General features: G+C 38.7%; 1 protein-coding gene across 3 annotated transcripts in view; it reads right to left on the bottom strand.

Moving 5' to 3' along the window:
* INTU (inturned planar cell polarity protein) overlaps positions 1 to 12,929 on the bottom strand; it is a gene marked incomplete at its 5' end in the record, with an annotated part of 79,010 nt that extends 66,081 nt beyond the window's left edge. For 2 of the 3 annotated variants that reach the window (XM_081240845.1, XM_081240846.1), the window contains one exon: positions 3,768 to 3,977. In XM_081240845.1, coding sequence (XP_081096971.1) covers positions 3,768 to 3,913 — 146 coding nt within the window. Of the gene's footprint in view, positions 1 to 3,767; positions 3,978 to 12,840 lie in introns of those variants that run through there. The other variant, XM_081240847.1, reaches the window with a different exon arrangement.
* Between the last annotated feature and the right edge of the window lie 9,828 nt (positions 12,930 to 22,757).

Raw genomic sequence — 22,757 nt, 5'->3', positions numbered from 1 at the left:
TTACACATTCAGCCTTTATTTTCTCTTTAAGTACTTGCCCCTTAGTATATAGCAGTCTTGAGACATCTTGTAAAACAGTAAATTATAACCAAGAATTCTCCTAATTCTGAATCCCTCAAGACCAGAGAAAACTTGATGAAATGAAAATGTTAACACTTTCAGGTTGTCTGACTCCTACTCTTAATCTAGTACTTATTACTCTGTACCAGGATGCCTCTCATAATAATCTGTTGAAAAAATTATTCTGACACTGCAGATGTGCTATGAATACTAACAGAATTAGTTTCATTTTCAAAAGTCTCAGTTATTTCAGGCTACATTATAAAGACATTCCATTGTAATTGAAGTGGTTGAATTCTCTGAATAATACAGTCATCAGCAAACAAACCTGAAGTATTACTGTTAGTTTTTAAACCTTGGCCTTCTCCTCCTGATCACAGGGATGACCTGGTTAAGCAGGTGGATATCTACTTCATTTTAGTTAGCTTCGCTGGTAATATTCATGCATGTGTTTAATTCTATATTTGATCCAAACTGCCACATTATATCTTTTTGTAGTAGGTTCTCTAAGAGAAAAATTATTTAGAAAGCAAACTCTGGCAGCTGTATGGGAGAAAGACTGAAAACAGGAGAAATTAGAGGCACCCAGACCAGTTAGACAACTGGTGTATGGGAGACGCAAGGCAGTGCCTGTGAGAAGCAGGAGGAGGTGGTGGGGTGGATATCAGAAAAGCAAGTCAACAGGGCTGGAGACTTAGTAGATCTGAGGACCTGAGTAAGAAGAGAGTGAGGTCAGCAAATGAGATGGGCAACACTACAGGAGAAACAAGGCAGACAATGAATTCTCTTCAAACATGCTGAGCTGGAAGCATACAGAGATGCTGGCAGAGAATTACCATTTCTCATCATAAACCTAGTTACATACTATTTGACTTTTTAATCTATATAATTTGATAAAAGAAAAATTAAATTAAAAGGAAAAAGTCAAGGTTCAGAGCAGGAGAGAAAAAGGAAAATATTATACTAAATTGATATTAATATATTGCATCACAACTTTGAATGAAATATTTTTATTCTTCGAGTAGCACATTCCCAAGTTAAAACCCAAGAAAAAGATAAATTTTGATATATCCATGGAACCCAGTTCAGAAATAAAAAGGTAAGAACTACATCTAGGCAACAACATGAATGAGTCTCAAAATAATTATGCTGAATAATCACAAGGAAAAAAATAATTATGCTGAATCCTATTTAGAAATAAAAAGGAAATCCTATTCAGAAATAAATGGAATCCTGTTCAGAAATAAATCCTATTCAGAAATAAAAAGGAACGAACAACATATAGGCAACAAAATGAATGGTCTCAAAATAATTATGCTGATTAAAAGAAGCCAGACAAAAAAGGGAGTCCATACTACATAACTCCATTTTTATAAGACTCTAGAAAACACAAACTCAGCTATCATTACAGAAAGCAGATTAGTGGTTATGAAGAGTGAGGCAGGCATGAGTAGTATGAGGGAGGCAAACGGGGAAACTTTTGGACGAGATGGATATGTTCATTATCTTGACAGATGTATACATGTCAAAACTTATCAAAACTTAACCGTACACTTCAAACATGTACAGTTTATTGTATGTCAATTATACTTCAGTAAAGTTGTTTAAAAAAACCCAGAAAAAAAAATTAAAGGACATATTTTCCTTCTTCTCCAGTCATTCTTCTTATTGTCAGTGGAAGCTCCTTAGCATTTTATAGCTAAATTCTCTTTTTAAAGTATCCTTTTTTTTCTCTCCATCAGTCAAGGCTTTAAAACTCACAACAATAAACAAGTTACTCTGAAAAATCAAAAATTTAAGTCATAAAACGGATGACTTTGGCCAACATGAACCAATGTGGCTTCAATGAGTTGGGTAATTGTAAACCAAAGCAAAGAAAGCATGGCATTATTGCAAGTAAATGTATGATTTCTGTTATTTCAACATTGGAACTAGTCAGGACTTCCCTAGTGGCGCCGTGGATAAGACTCCGTGCTCCCAGTGCAGGGGGCCCAGGTTCAATCCCGGGTCAAGGAACTAGATCCCTCATGCATGCCACAAGAGTTTGCATGCCACAACTAAAGAGCCCACGCACTGCAACTAAGGAGCCCGAGAGCTGCAACTAAGGAGCCCACCTGACTCAACTAAGACCCGGTGCAACCAAATAAGTAAATCAATAATTTTTTTTTTTTAATACTGAAACTAGTCAATGGTTTCCTCAACCCAACCCACCCTCCAGTATTACCTCTGAAGCTTCCTCAGGAGCTTGCCAATATGCCAGGTTAAGATGTACTGCACCAATCTAAAAATTTTCTCTTATAAGTCTTAAACAAACCTATTAAAAGTACTATACCAGAATGTACCCTAAAGACATTTTATCTAAAAAATGATAAACTTATTAATTCTATATTGACAGTCACTTGCAGCTCAAACTGGTTTTCAGGTCTCTTAAATTTCTCCACTGACAACATTCGGCTGTGTGACCATGGGAATATTATAGATTCTCTCTGGGTTAAAAATGTGTGATTCTAAGATGTAGAGAAAGCAAGAATTTGAATCTCACACTGTCTATGGCTCCCATAGCAAGACCAAATAAGGTTCTACATAATCCATACTGCCTTCCAGCAGCCTTGCTTGATAGCCATGAGTTTTGTAATTATTTTTTAAACGACCACAGTAGAAGATTGTACAAAGTAGTTGATCCTTAAATTTGTTCAAGTCTTCCAGAATATAATCTGTCCTCATTAAGCCTCTAGAATATAATTAAGCAGCCATTAGTGATGGTTTTCTCCCTTGTGCTTTTAAAGATAATGATAAAAATGTTTTACATACCTATGGGTGAAAATAATTGCCAAGTAACTGATACTCCTAAATACACATTAAATACCTGTAACTGTTATTTCTAAATACACATAAAATGTCATCCTAAAAATGACTATATATGGCAGCCACTGATTGATGTTTTGGCACCAGAACCTTTTCAATGCTAGTCATTTCCAGCTACTGCTAATTACTTTGACTTTTCTAATCTATAGCAGTAAGGGATAAATTCCTTCAAAACTGAAGTAGCATTGGGTACTGTGAATAAAAATAACTTTTTCATTATTTTTAGGGATAAGAAAGTAGAAAATAACACTTAGATATTCTGTATTTAAAAATTACATTATAACCTAAAATAGAAAACAAGAAAACCATGGGAATGTATAGGAAAATACAGCAGAAATACCCCCCAAAATGCTGAGAGGTTGTTCTCGATGGTGAGGCTAGGGTGGATTTTCTTTCTTTTATATATATATTCATTTTTATAACCAGAAAAATCTACATAATTTTAATAGTTGACATAAAACGTGGAGGGTGCACTTCACTCTAAACACTAATGAGGTTAAAGTCACAAAGATCATGACACCAAAGCAAGAAGCCACTGCGACAGAACAGAATTTTATGAACACTCTAACAGATAGATACACTCTCATATATTATAGAACCCACCACAAAGAAGAGAACCTCCTCCTCTGAAAATCACAAAAACCTAAAGTAACAAAGAATGGCACAGTCATTTCGGCTCACATTACCACACAATTGAAACGTGGTGCAAATAAACCCCACTTATTATAGAACCTCAAACACTCAGTCTCTACCACGCCAACACTCTCGAATTCCCCCCAGCCCACGTGTACACTCTCGAGGCAGAAGGAATGGATTTAATTGTCCCTCTTCGAGAACCTTACTCATAATCGGTACTTGTAGAGGAGTATGAACCCGAGTCGCTGACCGGATCTTCAGGATCACAATCCTCATCTTCTTCTTGTGAGGAAGGGTCTCCAGGGAGTCCCTCTGGGCTCTGACGTGAACCGCACAACGCCGGAGACGCCATCAGCAGGGACGCAGCAGCTACAAGTAGGGTAATTCAAATCTCGCAGCTACGGCTTGCCGGGGCCGCCATGTTGCCTCCGCTCGGGAAGGGGTAGGGGACACGTGACCACCAATCCTCAGCTTCAATTGGTGGCAGCTCAGGTTGCCAGGGAGACGAGGAAGCTTCCCTGAGAGAACCGAGACGACTGAACGGAGCCAATGAACTTGAACTTCCAGGAGGGTATCCGGGAGGAATGGAAGAAGCTGAAACTTAACCACTTCCACTCTCCTAAACACACTACTTTGGAGCAGCGTAACTTATTAAAACTGGCGGAGACCCACTGTTTTGTTTTCTTGCGGTTTGCACTTTGTTTCTACGCTGAACAGCTCTCCAAAACCTTAGAGGCGCTCCGCCTGAGTTTCCCTTGAGGTAAAGAAAGCTACCCTTTACCTCTCCTTACGCGCAAGGAATGGACGCCTTTAAGCAATGCCTTCTGGGTGTTGATGTAAATACGCGCCATTGTTTCTTTGGTTTTCTTATTGTTTCGCAGTGGCAAACATTTTAACAGTTCTCCCAAGCAGATGTTGTAGAGGTGCTTCAAATTGGTGCCCATATTGTGAAATCTACTGCGTGTTCATTTTCTAACTGAAAATTTTATAATTTGATGAAGTGTTCTCATCACTGAAGTTGGAAGTATAAACAGGTAAAATTTACCTGTCATTTGCGAATATCTACATCAAATATTTTTTGTAAGTACAAAATAATAGCTAGCATTTAGTGAGATTCAGCCATTGTTCTAATTACTTGTTCTATTCATATGTATATAAATATATATGAACTAAATATCCCTATACTAAAATAAGGAAACTGAAACTTAGAGAGTTTATTCATCTTGTTAATGGTCACATGGTTAGCAGGCATCAAAGCCAACGGAGAACTGAACTTAAGTCATTAACCACTAGATTATATTTACTCCTCAGGACCCAGTAATTCAACTATTAGAGATCTAAGAAAATAAGGGATATAAATAAAATTTATAAAATTTGTAAAACTGAAAAGCTGAAAGCAATCTAAATATTCAACAATAGGGGAAAAGTTAAATACACCTTTATATATAAAGTATGATGAATATTATGATGTGAATAGAAATGTTTTCAAAGAGTAATGCATGGGGAAATGTTCCTTTTGTAGCAGGTAAGAGAAGGATATAATGTTATTTTATGATATCAATGGATGGGTGCTGGGGATTCAACTTAAACTACATGGGTAGATGGTAGAGACTGAAAGGTGAATGGGCAGTTTATAACATATAGTGTCCTATGATAAATACAGAGTTCTACTGGAATACCCAAAGGGAAACAAACTAGGGCATGTGGGGCCACAGCAGATTTCTTAGAGGAAGGCTTAACTTATCTTGTTATTATGGGATATTATGTTCCAAACAGAGAAGAGTAGTGAAGATGAGGAAGATGAGTCACCCCATGGCCCAGAGAGATATATGCATGAAGAACTCAAAAGAACCTGGGCAGTAGCCATCAAATATTTAAACTTTCAAGCTGCAATTTAGTTTCATTTGTCACATTAAACTATGTATATTTGAATATCCTAAGTTTTACTTGTATTAATTTCTAAACTTGCTTTTTTATAACTGTAAACTCGCTATTGAATTTTATTTTGTAGTTTATTTGTATTAATTTATATAATTGTTTTTATCTTATTGTAAGAGCTATAAAGCACAGAGCTTATGCCTGTTTATTTAAAATTATAATAAAGTTTGTCATCCCTGGAAATCTGCAAGAGTCTTTCCTGAAAAGAGAGGTCCATATACCACTCAAATTAGAGAACAGGGGACTAGTTCCTAAATGGTAAAGGAGGTTCTTGAGGTGGCAGGAGGATACGGCACCCTAGGAACAGATGGAGGGCTATGACCTTGTTTAACACCTCTTCCCTGAAGCTGGTACCAAAGGAGGGTGCAGGTGTGGATGCTGACTTGCCAGTTTCACTCAGGAAACTGAGGCAGTCTCCATGTGATGGTGTTTATTTTCTCTGGTAAGTAGAAGGCAACCTTGCCAGCTAAAAGTGATGGAGAAAGTAATGGGGTCAGAAGCCTGAAGACAGTGGAACCAGGAAGGAAGAGAAACAAATATTTCCATCAGTATTGAGGTCACAAAAAAAAAAGGATGTATTACTTTTAAAATCAGAGATCCTATTATTTTAAAAGGTGGAATCACTAATAGTTATGTTTCACGTTAAAACATACATACTTATTCTCACCACAATCCCTAAGATTCCATTCTAAAATTAAAATGCTTTAGGCACCTCTTTAATACTTAGCCTTTCATCATTTTAAAAGCAACCTATTGGAAGTAAAAAAAGAAAAAAGACATTTTAAATTTTAACAAAACTCCACATTTTCCTACTATAAATAACACTTCATTTTTTTCTATAAGTATCTAAGAATTTCATACCCTGCTTATAAGTCTCAATGCCACCCCATTAAACAGAGAATAAAATCCAAACTGTGTAGTCTCTTAAAAAAATTTCCAATTCTACAAATAATTGAGCACCAACTAGGAATCAGAAGCCTTATTTCCTGCTATGCATTAATTAAGTTAATCAAGTGTGTCCAACTTGCTGATCAAAATATCTTACCTGAGGTGCTTGTTAAACATACAGACTTTAGGGTCCTGCCCCACTTCAAGAGGATCAGAACCTCCAGGGGAGGGGCCTGGAAATCTCTATTTTAAAAAGTAACCCCAGTGATCCTCAAAGGCAAACTTGGGAAACACGGCCCTTAGCCTTACCTCAGTTCTATGCTTCATACCTATAAGTCCCACTGACCATTTCGCAAACAGGCTGGAACCCACTCCCACCTCCTGGTTTTAAGCCTGGCAGGCAGACCTCTCCCTGCCTCAGCACCCATCTCCGCAAGCTTCACTTTTCCTACCTGTGACTTAGGATATTGGTACCTCTTTCACGGGACTGTTTGGAATCCAGCGAGTTAATGCATGTAAAATACCTAGCACACAAAGTGTCAAAAAACATTAGCTATTCTGTGGATCATTTACTCACACAGTTCCCTGTCTGTGGAGCGCTGCTTATCCGAAACACTACATTTTCCTTCAAGTCCCAATTTAAGCTGTACCTTTTCCAAGAAGTCTTCCCAGACTCTTTTCCTACCTTATAGTAAGAATTCCTCTTTCCATCTTCCCCTCATAACATATCCCATAAAGTTCTGGTATAATTAACTGCCAGTCTGCCTAGTATCTAAACTAATTAGAAATGTGTCTATCTTCACTACCAAATGACAACTCTTAGAAGACATGACTGTTGTTTTTTTTTTTTTTTTTCAGTCTTTGATCTTACACAAAGTTGAACCAGAGCAAGAAGTGCCACATAAAAGTATATCTTTTAAGAAATGTCCTTGGGACTTCCCTGGTGGTCCAGGGGTTAAGAATCTGCTCTTCTACTGCAGGGGGCTCCAGTTTGATCCCTGGTCGGAGAACTAATCCCGCATGCCGCGCAGTGCGGCCAAAAAAAAAAAAAAAAAAAAGTCCTTTCACACTAGATAAATCTCTGAGTTATGTCGACTTTATTTCTGTATGTTTAATGAACAAAATTCCTCCCCTGCCCCCAGAGAAAGTTACACCTTTGCTTGATCTTTCACAAAAGAAGAAATAATAGCAATCATTTTAAATTCTTAATTAAATTTTCAGGGTATGGTAATCTGATTTCCAGATTTCTAACTTTATATATCGTATTTATACTAATTAAATGAGTATTTGATACCCTTAGATATACTGGAGAGGATGAAAAAAGGAAAAGAATAAAATGCCATTTTCAGGGGCTTTATAAGAATACTGACTTTGTCTGTCTGTTTCATAATTATCAATTGCAGGAAGACTTAAAAGATTGAGACCGGGGTATATTCTTTCTTTTTTTTTTTGGCTGCACAGCATGGCTTGTAGGATCTCAGTTCCCCGACCAGGGATTGAACTCTGGGCCATAGCAGTGAAAGCCCAGAATCCTAACCATTAGGCCACCAGGGAACTTCCAGGCCAGGGTATATTCTTATTTTCTATTTTCCACTACACAAATGGCCAGCCGTCTTCTGAGGCCCAGATATGTTTAGTTTAATATAAATGAGACATAAGGTCCTTATTTCCATTGATTACATCTCAATTAGGCAAACAATACAATTCTGACATTAAATACACCAGATAAGAGCATAATTAAATATTTAGTATCTTTAGCAGGTTCAAGAGCTCTTTCCTAAATAGTAATATAAGCTAGCAATGAGAACTAAATGAAAAGAGGGCCACAGGAGGTCATGTCCATTAAAAAAAATTTAATTGCAAGGTAAGAAATTCATGTAACAGAGTTTTGTTAGGAACTAATTCATATCACCTTAATTGTGCACATGGAAATAATAATTCATGAACTATGTAGTAATACTGACAACTGCAGTCATTTTAAAATCATGAATAATTAACTTGGTAGACTCAGCAAAATAGAATTTTAAAAACAGACTTCGTAATGTGGAATTTTTCAAATTTGGGACAGAGTCATAATATATAAGAATAACATTTTGGCAATCTTATGTTTATAGAATTGCATTATGATTGAAAATTCTCATTTTCCTATATAAAAATTGAATTACCCATAAAAATGTATGGAACTTGTTCTAAGATCATGCATGCTGCCTTTGAACAATAACAGAATATAGATGAGAATCCAGAAGCAAACATAAAAGTAACTAAAGTAGATGGCACAAAGTTTAAGCCCCAAACCCAATTCATTTACTCTTACTTATCCTCATTTTATATTTTCATTTACAAGTTCTAACAAATTTGGTAAAATGTTCTACTGCCATAGATCAGTAGCTGCCAACCAAAAGGAAGGAAGGCCTCCTTAAAACAGGAATACACAGCAGCAAAAATTGTTGATGCCTGACAATCTGCTGATGAAGAAAAAAGTAGGACACACATGAGATTTACAAAAACCATAGTTTATAAATGAGTGTCAAGTGCCCTCAGAAGCACCTAAAAAACCCCACTATGTTTGTCAAACTCTACAGTAATTTGATAACCACTATGAAAATGCTTGATAATCCATAAATGCCAGGCATTCCCCAGTCAGAGGAGCCAGGTTCTCATCCTGATTCTGTCACTAATAACCAAGTGACCGGGAACAAGATCAGTTTCTTCATCTGAAGACAGCAATAATAGTCCCTGCCTACTATACAGGCTTGCTAAGAACCAACTGAGATAACCTTTAAAATCTAATGTCTTACACATTAGGAAACAGAGCAGTGTGTGATATATACCATATTTTCAAAGAGCTTTGATTTTATTATTTATTTTAGATCTTACTTTTTGAGTTTAAAAGGATATTTTATTCATCAGGAATTTTATCTAATGGGGCACACCTTTACCCCTGAGAGTTTTGGATATTTGAGGTATTTAAAATATGCTTATTTTGCTGTTGCCAAAAGCATGAAATTTAGGTCATCAAACATTTTCAGAGACTCGCCTTTAGCTCACTTTCTCTGCTGGCTTAGGCGTCAAAATGTCAGCACTCTAGCCTGGACCAGAACCATACATTAGCCTTTAGGCTCTGGGCAAAAGTCACTTAGCTGAATCTTCTCAGAGCCTTTAGGAATAGCTGTCTTTTTGGGTTTTGTTTTAATATTTTTAGGACAGTTGTAAATATAATCCCTTCTGTTTCACAGAACTTTACTTTTATAAAGCAATTAAATATCACCTGAAGTTCACACCGCCATCCTGTGAAGTGGGTATTATCCTTTTAGATTATAGAATGAACAGGAAAATATAGACAAGTTAAATCTTGCCAAATCCCACAACTATGCAGTATGCAACAGAATAGGACTCCAAGGGAATGATTAAATTGCAGTAACCTAGTGCATAAATTTTTGAAAAATCTTTGCAAAATTCTAATGAGTGCTAATATTATTTGAGTACTTCCTATAATCAAGACTGACACAAATATTTGTTGATTTACTTAAGTAAAAATAACTGAGAAATGCAATACTGAAGTTTTCCCTGACTCAGACAACCTATATGTAACTTTTTTATCAAGAAGTAGGCTAGGGCTTCCCTGGTGGTGCAGTGGTTGAGAATCTGCCTGCTAATGCAGGGTACACGTGTTCGAGCCCTGGTCTGGGAAGATCCCAGATGCCGCGGAGCAGCTAGGCCCGTGAGCCACAATTACTGAGCCTGTGTGTCTGGAGCCTGTGCCCCGCAACAAGAGGCCGCGATAGTGTGAGGCCCGCGCTCCGCGATGAAGAGTGGCCCCTGCTCTCCGCAACTAGAGAAAGCCCTTGCATAGAAACGAAGACCCAACACAGCCATAAATAAATAAAAAATTAAAAAATAAAAGAAGTAGGATAGCTGAATATTTTAAGCTGAGCTGTTGTTATTTTAATATTGACATATTTTGAAGCTAACACCTCATGCAGAGAAAAATTTTCAACTTTGCTTCAGTTTTGGTTTGGCTGAAGTATCTTTTTCAAGAGCATGGCAATTTAATGCTTTACATTTTGAAAACAATATTTACAATGGAAAATATACAAGTAATTAAAAAATAAACACTCATAAGGGTTATCCTTTAAAGTAAGATGTAAAAATAGAATAGTCTGCTATTCTTTCTTGTCTATAAATGTTCTGTGGCTCAAGGCTACCGGTCTCTTTAATGTAATTGCCAAAATTTTGTGGATATCTTACAAGGGATGTTTTAAAGGAAAAACATGAAAATGTTGTAAAACTGGCATAAAAAAAATAGGCCATGCACTGATCTAGAGCCTGAGAACTATAATGAGTAGGTGAGTGTAGTTTAAAGGTTATCTGTTTTCTCTAATTTCTATTACATTATGTCTGAACAAATCTTTACATATACGAGCAAAAGGCATTTGATTAAATATGAACTTGTGTGAAAATCTATCTTAATGAAATGAAACAGAAACCTCTATAGATGTTTCCAATTTTTTAATAAGTGTGTTTGAAAACATTAAACAGTAAATAACCACTGATAAAAATAAGGCATTGCAAAAGCAAAAAGATTTTCACATATTGTTAAAAATAGGGAATTGTAGGCATCATACTGACAAAGACACTGAAGTTTCAGATTCCATTAGTTCCCATAGCATGTGGGTGCAGTTATTTGTAATTCAGATAAAGTAGCTTTTCATATACTGAGCAGGTTTATTCCAGAAACACTCCACTACTTACTTCTGAAATAATCATATCAGTTTTGATGGCTGTAGTTTAAACATATTCTTTTGTCCTGGTTCATTCAGACAGGTTTGTGCTTTGGATGTGAAACCCTGCAGGGTTAATCAGTTTGGAATTTTTTGGCACCTGACATTTAAAACATGAAGAAATTCTGTTGCATCAGGGTTTTAAGCATTTAAAACAAACACCCCTCCCAGCTTTATCAAAGTCATGTTGTGAATGAGTTTCTAGTTAATAAATTGGGGGATTATTCATGGACTGTAATTTTTTCAAATGCAGGGAGAACTATCTTTGGGAATTTAGCAGAATCCCCTTTTAGTTGCTCATTTGATAATATTTTATTGTATACGGCAGGGGCTCTTTTGGGGAGAGAGGGGAAGGAAACCAACTGTGGAAAACTGCAGGTTTCAGAAGACAGTTTTTAAACTGAAGAGACTGGATTTCTTCCTTGCACACTTCCAACAGAACAGGATTGTATAAACCTTTAAATGTCATTCTTTACTAAGTTCATTTTTTCTATTTACGTACTAAGCCATTTTTTCCATTTATGCCTTTATTTCCTCAGAATCGAATACTATGTCTGATACTTTTAAATCCATAAGCATTATCCAATTTTCTCATTTCCAACCTTATCTTTGGCTAACAGAATAAGTAAAACAGGATACTATTTATTTATAGGCTAAAAATGTTGAATATTGTTTTTTTCCTTCAAAATATTGCTTTTTCTTCAAATACAGAAATGTCTTTCTTCTCTATTCACACTTCCAACAGAACAGGATTTCTACAGCTCATATGCTTTTGTACAAAGACTTAAAAGAGTCACTTGAAACGTTTACAGATGAGAGAACTCACATAAGCCTCTCCCTGACAGATATTTACCAAGCGCCACTTACTCTTTCAAGAGATACTTTTGACATATTTCTAAGCGAGTTTTTCCCAGATCACGTATTATGAAGGCCAGGCTCTCTTAGAGTCAAAGCAGCATTAAGCTGCCTGGCGTTTCAACCATCCTCTCTTAATCTTAAAATGGAAATAGAATTTGCTCTCCATGTGGATTCTTAGTTCTTTTTCTTCCATAAACCTCTAACCGTTACCATGGGGTTTAATATTTGTTAGTCTATTTTCCATAAAGCATAAGGTTCGACAGAGTAAATGAATACAGTAGCAGTTTATGGCAAGTTGGGATTCTCATCCTTCTGAGAGGCACTCCTAAATCTCTTTTGTGTAGTTACGTGTGTGGATGCGCACGCGTGACTGTACGTGAGTGTGTGCTTGGGAGCGGGGGATAGAATTTAGATTTGTTTAAAAGTGCCTCCATCTAATTCCAATCACAGCCCAAATCCAAACAAACCTCTCAGCTCGTTTTCCTGGAGAAAGTCTAGAGGTGTTTAAAAAACAGCTTTGCTTAATTGTTGTATCTCTTCTAGAGAAAGTGGTGTTCTCTGCAGTGGGGTGGGTAACCCCGTCCCGCGCGGGGCCAGCCTCGGAGCGACCAGAGCGGGTGAATCCCGAGCGTCCGATTCTGGAAAGGGCGGAGGGCAGGTCCCGACTCCCCTCCCGCGGCGAGCACCGCCCCAAGGAGAATCCCAAACGAGACTTTCGCCGCAAGATGCTCCAAAGAAAGGTCGCCCCACCCCTCGCCCTCATCCCTGGGAACGGAGGGCTGTCTTTTCCCGGATCCCCCGGCCCAGCACTGACCTGTGTAAGAGGACGCGCTGCACAGAGTCCAGGTCCTCCAGGTTCCGGGCGGCAGGTTTGGGGATGCTGGACCTGCCCACCTGAAACATGCCCACTTGAGACTCGGCGGCAAGGGCGCGCAACAGGTAACAGGCGCAGAGGACGGCGAGGTCTCACCCCCGGCGCCCGTGGCGCCGCCTGCTTCCGGCACGGCTCCGGCCGCCGCCGGGAAACCGAGAGCTGAAGGAAAAGCCTGCCGGCTTCGGTCGCGCAGAGACCTGGGACTGAAGGGAGGCGGTGTCAGCGACCGCCCTCCCTCTCCTTCGCCCTCGGGCCGAGCCGCACGGATCTCGGAAACCCCGCGGCCGGCGGCCCGGCTACCTTGGCGCCGCAGGACCGGGGCAGGTGGGCGCTCTGTTGGCCGCCACTCCGCCGGGGCTGGCCCAGTCCAGAGTGTCCCGCTTCCACGGCTGGGCGCCCTCCCGCCTCTCCAACTTGGTCGAGCGCTCAGCAGGGTCCCGGGGGCCCGCGGCGAGCCTTCGAGCGCCTCCAACCCGGCCGCCCGAAGCCGCGCTCTTTCGCCGCCTAGTGCTCTTCACTCTTCCTTCTGGGCTGCAAGGCTGTTCCAGGCGAGGGACACCGGTGTCCAGGCACCGCCCCCAGCAAAGGAAGCTACCACCTGCAGCCTGGAGGGCCACGAACAAGAGTGGAGGGGGCCCTGAGGGGCTCCGAGGCCCGCCGCTCCGCGGAAGGCCAGGAAAGGAGCAAGAGAGGCGAGCTGGGCGTCCGTTATTGGTGGGATTTTAAATGCTGACTAAAAAGGCCATTTACATTCATTCATCCAGGTAAACATATACGTATTGATTACTTGCTATGTGCCAAGCTGAGTTTTAGTCTTTGGAGATAACAACGATAAATAAGAAGTGGCGGCTGACCTGCCTAGTGTGGACCCTTTATTCTCGTTTGGGGCTCTATTCGCTTTAAAAACATACTTGACGCTAGAATATAACACGGGAGAAAATCTAGATGACCTTGGGTATGGTGATGACTTTTTAAATATGACACCAAAAAGCTCAGTCTACGAGAGGAATAATTGATAAACTGGATTTCATTAAAATTAAAAACTCCACTGCAAAGATGCTTGATTATCTTGATGATAATGAGAAAACAAGCCACAGGCTGGGAGAATATATATGCCAAAGACATTTGAAAAAAGACTGTTATCCAAAGTATACACAGAACTCTTAAAATTCAATAAGAAAGGGAACAACCTGATTTTTTTAAATGGGCAAAAGACCTGAACAGACACCTCACCAAAGAAGATATTCAGATGGCCAACAAGATACAAAAGGATGCTCCACATCATATGTCATTAGGGAATTGCAAATTAACACAAGGAGATACCACTACACATCCGTTAGAATGGCTGAAATCCAAACACTGGCAACACCATGCTGGTGAGGATGTGGAACTCTCATTCACTGATGATGGGAATGCAAAATGGTACAGCCACTTTGGAAGACAGCTTGGCAGTTTCGTACAGAATTAAACATACTTTTACCATACAATCCAGCAGTCACATTCCTTGGTATTTACCAAATGAGTTGAAAATTTATGTTCACACAAAAGCCTGCACAAAGATGTTCATGGATGCTTTATTCATAGTTGCCAAAACTGGGAAGCAACCAAGGTGTTCTTCGGTAGGTGAATGGATAAATAAACTGTGTACATGCAGACAATGGAATATTATCTACTGCTAAAAATAAACAAGCTGTCAAGCCATGAAAAGACATAGAGGAACATTAAGTGAAAGAAGCCAATCTGAAAAGGTAACATAATTTATAATTCCAACTATATGGCATTCTGGAAAAGGCAAAACTATGCAGACAGTAAAAAGATCAGTGATTGCCTGAGGCGGGAATGAATAGGCAGAGCACAGAGGATTTTTAGGGCAGTGAAAAGTATTCTGTAGGATACTATAATGGTGGACAAGTGGAGAGCAGACTGGAAAATGTAGTTTGAGTTGTAAGGTACTACTGATTGTAGATGACAGATATAAAGAGTAATAGATTAATTTTAAAATGTATGATTATTAGATGGGATTTAGCTATTCATTGTAGGATTTCCAAATGTCATTGTTGTAGGACATTTCTCTTGGGTCAGTTTCTTGAATGCTGGCTGCCAGTGTTCTAGGAGCCAAGTGGGTGAAGAGGGTGATTAATGAGGGTCTCATCTCTTAATATACATAGACTTTGACCTATTACTTCTTTTCTTTTTTTTTAAATAAATCTATTCATTTATTGATTTATTTTTGGCTGCGTTGGGTCTTCGTTGCTGTGTGCAGGCTTTTCTCTAGTTGCGGCGAGCGGGGGCTACTCTTTGTTGCGGGGCGTGGGCTTCTCATTGAGGCGGCTTCTCTTGTTGCGGAGCATGGGCTCTAGGCACGCAGGCTTCAGTAGTTGTGGTGTGTGGGCTTAGTTGCTCCGTGGCATGTGCGATCTTCCCAGACCAGGGCTCAAACCCGTGTCCTGTGCATTGGCAGGCGGATTCTCAACCACTGTGCCACCAGGGAAGCCCCTTACCTAACACTTCTGTTTTCAGTAAGGTACCTCACCACTGCCCTACACTCTCCCTGGTGTCCTTGAGTCCAAGAGTTTCAAGAAACTGAAAATGTTTATATCTTGTGATTCAGAAATTAATCCCAAGGAAATGATAAAAAATGTAGATCATGATGTTTATCCCAGTATGTTATCATAGCAAATATATTAAAAGTATAAATATCCAAAATTAGTGTAATACTTAAGTAGGTTAAAGTCCATTCATACAGTGAACTAATATGTATTTATTAAAATGATGTTTAAATAGAAAGCTTAATGGCATTCAGTTAGGAAACTGGATGCATATTCACCAAATCTTAAAAATGATTGCATCTGGAAGTAGAAATGAGTGATTTTTATCTTCTCCTTTATTCTTTTATGTATTTTTTTTCAAAATTTAAAACAATATATATATTACTTTTAGAATCAGGATGTATTCAAATATAAATATGTAAAAAGAATAATTTAAAGTTGGCATTCTGCACATGAAAATTTTCAATTATTATCTATTATTGATTTCCATTCTCAGATGTACATAAGTGGTTTTGCCACATATTGTATCATTTAAGGATACATGGGTTGCCTGCTTTTTAAAGAAAACCCATTACAAATCTTTTATATACAGAAGTTATTTTGTAACTATTTCAGGTAATTACTACTTTGCCTTAAGTTTTCACTAATTTATCTTTTGTTTGAAATGATTAGATAACTTTTCCTTCTGACTTTAAATTTTGTGAAAACCCATGATGTTATAGATCACTATTCAGTTGTGTTTTCACAATAAATCTGGATTTTACATGTGTCATATTTTCTTAAAGTGAGATAAATATATAGCTACTTGTTTGCCCTTAAAAGCAAAAAGCATACTCTGGCTGATGGAAGAAGAGGAAATTAGAGAGATCTGCATGAGAAAAACGTACAGGACATCACTGGTTTGGAGATGGAGAGGGCTATGTGAGAAGGGCCTCTAAAAGCAGAAAGTGGTCCGTGACTGCCTGTCTGCAAAGAAATAGAGAGCTCAGTTGTATAGCTGCAAAAAACTAAATTCTGCCAACAACCTGAACAAGCTTGGGAGAGTGTTTTTCCTCAGACCCTTCAGATAAGATCTTAGCCCCACTGAAACACTGATTTTGCCTTTATGAGACTCTAAGCAGAGAATCTAGTGGAGCCCCCCTGGACTTGTGACCTATGGTATGGTAAGCTAATAAGTGGGTGTTGTTTAAGGCCGCTAAATTTGTGGTATTTTTTATGCAGGAATTGTTTGCATAATAGAAAACTTATACAGACTGTCTTCAAGTTTGCTTATGGGAAACTGTTTATGGAACCAGCTGGTCCTGTGGGTGGGAATATCTCTAACTGTGCTTGGCAGCTCTGATTCAGGCGTGGTTTCCAAGACACCACACTCTTCTGGCCCTAAAGTCATATTGCATTGTCTGGTGCCTCTTCCTTCTCACAAACTCCCCCAGGCACATAATTACTGCCTTCAAACATCTGAAAGGCCATCACGTAGAACAGAAATTGCTTTACCCAGTACAGCTTCTGAGGTCAAAATTAGGACAAGTGGACTTTTTTATACGAAGGCAGATTTATACTTTATATCACAAGTTGGGTTCCTTGGGAAACTGACTCTGAGATGGAGATTTCTATGTAGGAAGTTTATCAGGAAGTGCTGTTGGAGTCAACAACTGTGGGCAGAGTGAAGGGACCAGGATTGGGCAGAGTGAAAAGCTGAATGGTAGCGCAGTCTCAACAAAGGCCTCAGCCAATCCCATGGGCTTGATATGGGATGACCCTGCAGAGCTGTCCTGAGTTGAGGCAAGAAGGACAGGCCTTTGTATCTTCTTATCAATTCAACCTAGAAAAGAGGTGTAATGTTGGGAAAAGTGACTCTCTTCAGCTGAGGACAGTTCCTGGAGAGAGACTCAGCTGAAAGCCTCACCTGTCAACATTCCCAGCAGGATGGGGAAGGGATGCCTCCTTCCTAAAAGGGACAGGGAGGGTGTGGCGAAGAGGGATTGGAGTGGTACATCATGGCATTTAACGCAATACAAAAGAAGACTCACGTGGTTGAGAGTCCGCCTGCTGATGCAGGGGACATGGGTTCGTGCCCCGGTCCGGGAAGATCCCACATGCCACGGAGCGGCTGGGCCTGTGAGCCATGGCCGCTGAGCCTGTGCGTCCGGAGCCTGTGCTCTGCAACGGGAGAGGCCACAACAGGGAGAGGCCTGTGTACCGCAAAAAAAAAAAAAAAAAAGAAGACGACCCACTAGCGTGCCGAGGCTCTCTGTCATTGAAGGAGTTTATCAACAGGGGTTTCAGGACCTGGCAAGGATGCTGCACAGTGAATCCAGTATTGAACATAAAAATGAAGTGGAGTGTGAGTGTCTGGAGGATTTCCAAAACGCTTTTCCTTCTCTAACATTTCTGGTTGCTTCAGCACTGCTCTACCCTTGCAGCTTTGAGGTGGTGGCTGTTCGTGGACTCTCTGCTTTAGGAAAAAGGTAACAGCGTGAAAGCGTGGAGTGGAGTCTTAATAATTTACTGCCCTTCACACATCAGACCTGATTTTGTCCTTCTACCTCCCAGGACAATACCTATATAGGATGTCTACATTTTTTTTAAATTATAGAAGTATCTTGATCTAGCCTTTACTCTACACCTAGAGAGGTAAGCCTTCAGTTTTCTTTCAGTTTCTTATCTTTTAGGGGGATTCTTTTAGCCTAAAGGTAGATTGAAGTTATTATCAATAATCTGGAGGATTTCATTTGCTAAGGTGCCCCTTTGCGAAGAATTTGAGCATCCACCATTGCACCAGCAAATGGAGCCAAAAACAGACCTCGAACAGCCTTGACCACAAAAGACACCAGAGTGATGGGTTCCCCAGCAGGGGCAAGATGTAATAAGTGGGAGGAGTGAGGGAGGCTGAGAAGATTGAGGAAGAGAAATAGGACTTCCGAGTACACACCAGCCTATGTAATATAGGTAGTAAATAAATATTTTGGACCCTATGGACCCTAAATATGTTTAAGATTGAATTCTGGTAAGATTGTGTTCTTTCTGCTAATGATCTATGCCTGTTTGTGTGCTCTTCCAGACACTGAAGGGGCACAATGACAAGGTTATAACAATATAGCACTTCTGACTTTTTCTCATGTATATTTATTTAACAATGATTTAATGAGTACTCTTAAATGCATTCCTGTGTTATCATTAAAAGAGCTTTTAAAACCCTCTACCACTTGGTTCCTGTTCCATCTTCCTAACCAGTGGGGGCATCTTGTTTGATTTTAAGCCTTGCATAAGGCCAGGGACGCTGGTCACTTCCTCAGGAATTGGCTCTCAGCTCTGACCCTCCAGGTTCTGCCCTGTCTCAGGCTCTTCCCACTGCTGTCCCACTGACACTTAACATGAGCGTCTATACCCCCATGATCTGATATCTTATTGATACACCCTTGCCATTACCCAGGCCACTGAACCTACATTCAGGCTTTTTCATCCTAATATTTAATAAATGTGTAGAGTGATGGATACATAGGTAAATAGATGATAGATAGATAGAATGATAGGCAGATAGGTGGATAAAGTTTTATTTGCCTGGATCTAAATTCTTTCTGTGTGTAAATCCTTTGAACAAAATAGGGGCAAAGAGCTCTTCCACCAACTCCTCTCCCTGGCATGTACCAGCTTCTTCAGGAGCTGGGATCAGTTGAGTGGCATAGAGACCACTGGTGACACCCCTAAATTTTTGAGTTGGAAGATACAACTCAGTCATAGAATACAGGAACGTGTTTTGAACACTCTCGGATTCTGTGTGATTGTGTGAGCTGCTGACAATAATGCAGTTTAATAATGGACTGTATCACCTTCACTGAACCTTTGAGGGCATCACAGAAATAAAAGTGAGGCAAGCCATAAGAATGTGTAAGAACCTGTGTGAGAGGTGGGAATAGACAAAAGAGCTACAAAGCCCCTGTGCCTTCGTTAAGTACCTTTCAGTCTGACATGGTCCAAATATAAATAATGACATAATGCAGTGGTAAAAATAAGGATGATGTGTCCACATAAATGAGCATTAAGGACATGAGATGAAACCTGAAAGGAAATAAGGCAATGGCTGCACAGAATGTCCGTGTTCTGACCTCAGTGGACTAAGTGGAATTTAGAACACTTAAACAGATGTTTCCTATAAGGGAAAGACAGCACAGTTTATTTAAGGTTATTACGTCTGGCTCATATTTATTTGGGGGACATATATGAGTGAGGATATACAGAAATGATGCATAATCTGTTTTATCATTCAAAAAGTCTCTCATGAGATTTCCAGTGTTACAATGGGGTAAAGTGATGAGGAGGGTAGACTACTTAAAAGGTGTAAAGAATAATATTAGAAATATAAAACAAAAAGTCTCTGGGAAGAGAATTGTGAACAGTAGGGGCCTCCAGAACCAAAGCTAGGGCTGGATAGGTTTAACAGTTTATAAATAATGGAAAGCAGGCATGGGCGATGACATTTTTATACTTGAAGATATCACTTGTCACTAAACTATCTTGGGAATTCTAATTACTGTGGGATAAACTATAAGAAGAACTTGATAACTATATGAATGGACAAAAATAAGGCATATTTAATTTCAATAATGGAAAATACATGGAAAATTAATCCAAATTAGATGTATCTATGTGTATCATTACACATAGAGCCAGGAGAGGGACCTAAAAGTCAATTAAGATATAATCTCAATGCATATAGTCTAGAAATTCAAGATTTTAAACAAAATGTTGATATTGGATACAAGAAAAAGTTATTGTCAACCTTAGGTCAAAGACATGGTGTTCTTGTAGCAGCATTCCACGTACAGTTTTTGATGATATTCTATGTTCAAATTATAAGGTAATCTGCAAATGTTTCCAAAGAGGAACTTTAAATGATCCTAAAGATGGGTGAGTTGAAAGTCATTAGGATTAGGGATTAGGGTTTACAGTTTGGGATTAGGATTAGGAGTACAGTTTGGAAAGAATGGCCAGGGAATGTGATTTATTAATTGCTTTTTGATTTTTTTATTTTGAAAAATGCCAAACCTACAGAAAAGTTGGAAGACCAATACAATGAACACGCATATGCTTTTCACTTAGAATTAATCAATTAGCATTTTTCCATATTCATACTCTGTTTTCCCAAATCATTTGAAAATAAGTTGCAGACAGATGTTGCTTTATTCCTAATACTTTAGGACATTTTCTTACATAACTTCAATACCATTATTGATATACCAACAAGCGTTATCTATTAAAAAAAGTTATATTTTCAAATTTCCAAATTGTTCAATAATATTTCAATAGCTTTGTAAAAAAAAATCAATTATTATTTGTTGCATTTAGTTATCATGTCCTTTAATATTTCATCTTGAACACACTATCAGTCTCTTTTGGTGGGGGTCTTGACTTTACATTTATGAAGAGTCCAAGTCAGTTGTTTTGTAGAATGGTCCACAATTTGGATTTATCTTAGTTTCCTGATTTCAGATTAAGCATTTGATATGAATACTTACTGCTTTCAGTGCATGGCATTGCGAGGCTGATAATGTCAATTTGCCTCATCGTTGCTGATGTAAAGTTTAAACATTTCGTTAAGGTGAAGCTTGTCAGATTTCTCCTCTATAAAAGTAACTCTTTCCATCTGCAATCAATAAACAATCTCTGGAGTGATGTCAAGGCTGTATTCCCCAACAACTTTTTAACCAAGAGTTTTGGCATTCATTGATGATCCGTATTTATTTTCTCATTCTTTCATTGCTTCTTCACATACTAGCTGGCATTCTTCTGTAAAGACAAACTCTCTCCATCACCCTTTTAAAGGATTACTGTGGTATTGTGGATTCTTTTTATATTTAATGTGTTATAATCCATTCCATAACTATTCTTTTTGATGCTCAAATTTTTCTAGCTCCTGTGTTCCTTTGAATGTCTTCATCAGTTTTTAAGGATTCCCTTGTTTTCTGACATCATAAATTATGCCAGACTCACCTGTACTTTCCCTGCTCCAAATTTATAATCAGCCATTTATCAAAGGAGTCTTTTTTTTTTTTTTTTTTTTTTTACTAGGGGAATAGTATTTAGACACCTAGATCTAGGTGCTGGTTCTCTCATGTTTCTGTACATCTTAAGAGTGATGCAGTACTGCCCTTTGTTCTGGACTGTCTTTTCAAAGATGTTTGTGTAGTTAGTGAACAGCCTTAGAAGATAGAGAAAATGTCTCCCTCCAGAGCCAAGGACAGGTTTGTTTACTGTCCAGTATAAAAAAGACAATGTCTCCCTCTGGGGCAAATGTCAGACAGCCTTCCCATTCTACAAGATTCCGGTTCCCTAAGTTCAGGGTCCTTCTGTTACAGAATCCACTGCATGTCTAGACATCACCTGGCCCTTTTCACACTGCCCTGGGGAACTGGGTTTTGGGAGCTGGCACAAATAATAATACTCTGGTGACTGTTATTTCCATGAATAATAAAGTCCTTTGTTGCTGACCCAGAAGTTCCTTGTGTTCTGCTAGCATTCATGAAACTCTGGCTTGTTGGGTTGCAAGTGGAATAAAATCTCAGACCCCGAACAGATTTGACACTGGAAAATAGGTGTGTTCACTTCTTCTATGCCCTTCCAGTGGAGAGAACTAGAAAATGTATTTTTTTAAAACATGTTTTGATATACTAATATCTCCTATTCCAGAACAATGCCCCAAGGTTCTTCCTCTCCATATTTACATCTCTTTTCTCCCACAGAGAACCTCAGTTCCCAAAATATCAATATATTCATTCCTTTGCTCTTTCTTATAATTCACATAAATTTTAATAGAAATATTATGCCAAGGCCACTACCAAAGCCAAATCTTCTAAGTAAAGTTCAATATTTGTTTGCAGTTCTTTTTGTCCTTTGAGTATGTCACACTAAGGATACAGTCAGATTACTGTACTTTAAAGATACTTTAATTCTTTTTCTATAATTATGTTATCAATTTGATACATAGTTAGGTCCTTTTGTTTTTATTAAAATCCAACTTTAGAGCTACAGAATAGTCAACTGTGTGGATGTTAGATAATTTATTCAACCAGGCTTCTATGGATGGCCAGTTAGATCATTCCTTACTTTTGCTATTATCAGTAATGTCACATTGTATAAACTTTTGTTTGTAGGTTTATCTTCAGGGTAAATTCCAAGAAGTGAGAATGCTGGAACAAAGAATAAATGCATGTACAGTTTTGGTAGATATTGCCAGTCTCCACTGAATGGATTATACCAATTTGCACTACCAACTACCTGGAAAGTTTAAGAATGCCTGTTTCTCCATAG

Source organism: Mesoplodon bidens (assembly GCF_964165515.1).
Source record: "Mesoplodon bidens genome assembly, chromosome: 1".
Classification (NCBI taxonomy): domain Eukaryota; kingdom Metazoa; phylum Chordata; class Mammalia; order Artiodactyla; family Ziphiidae; genus Mesoplodon; species Mesoplodon bidens.
Note: the sequence above shows the minus strand (reverse complement) of the source record. Positions and strands in the feature narration are given on the sequence as shown.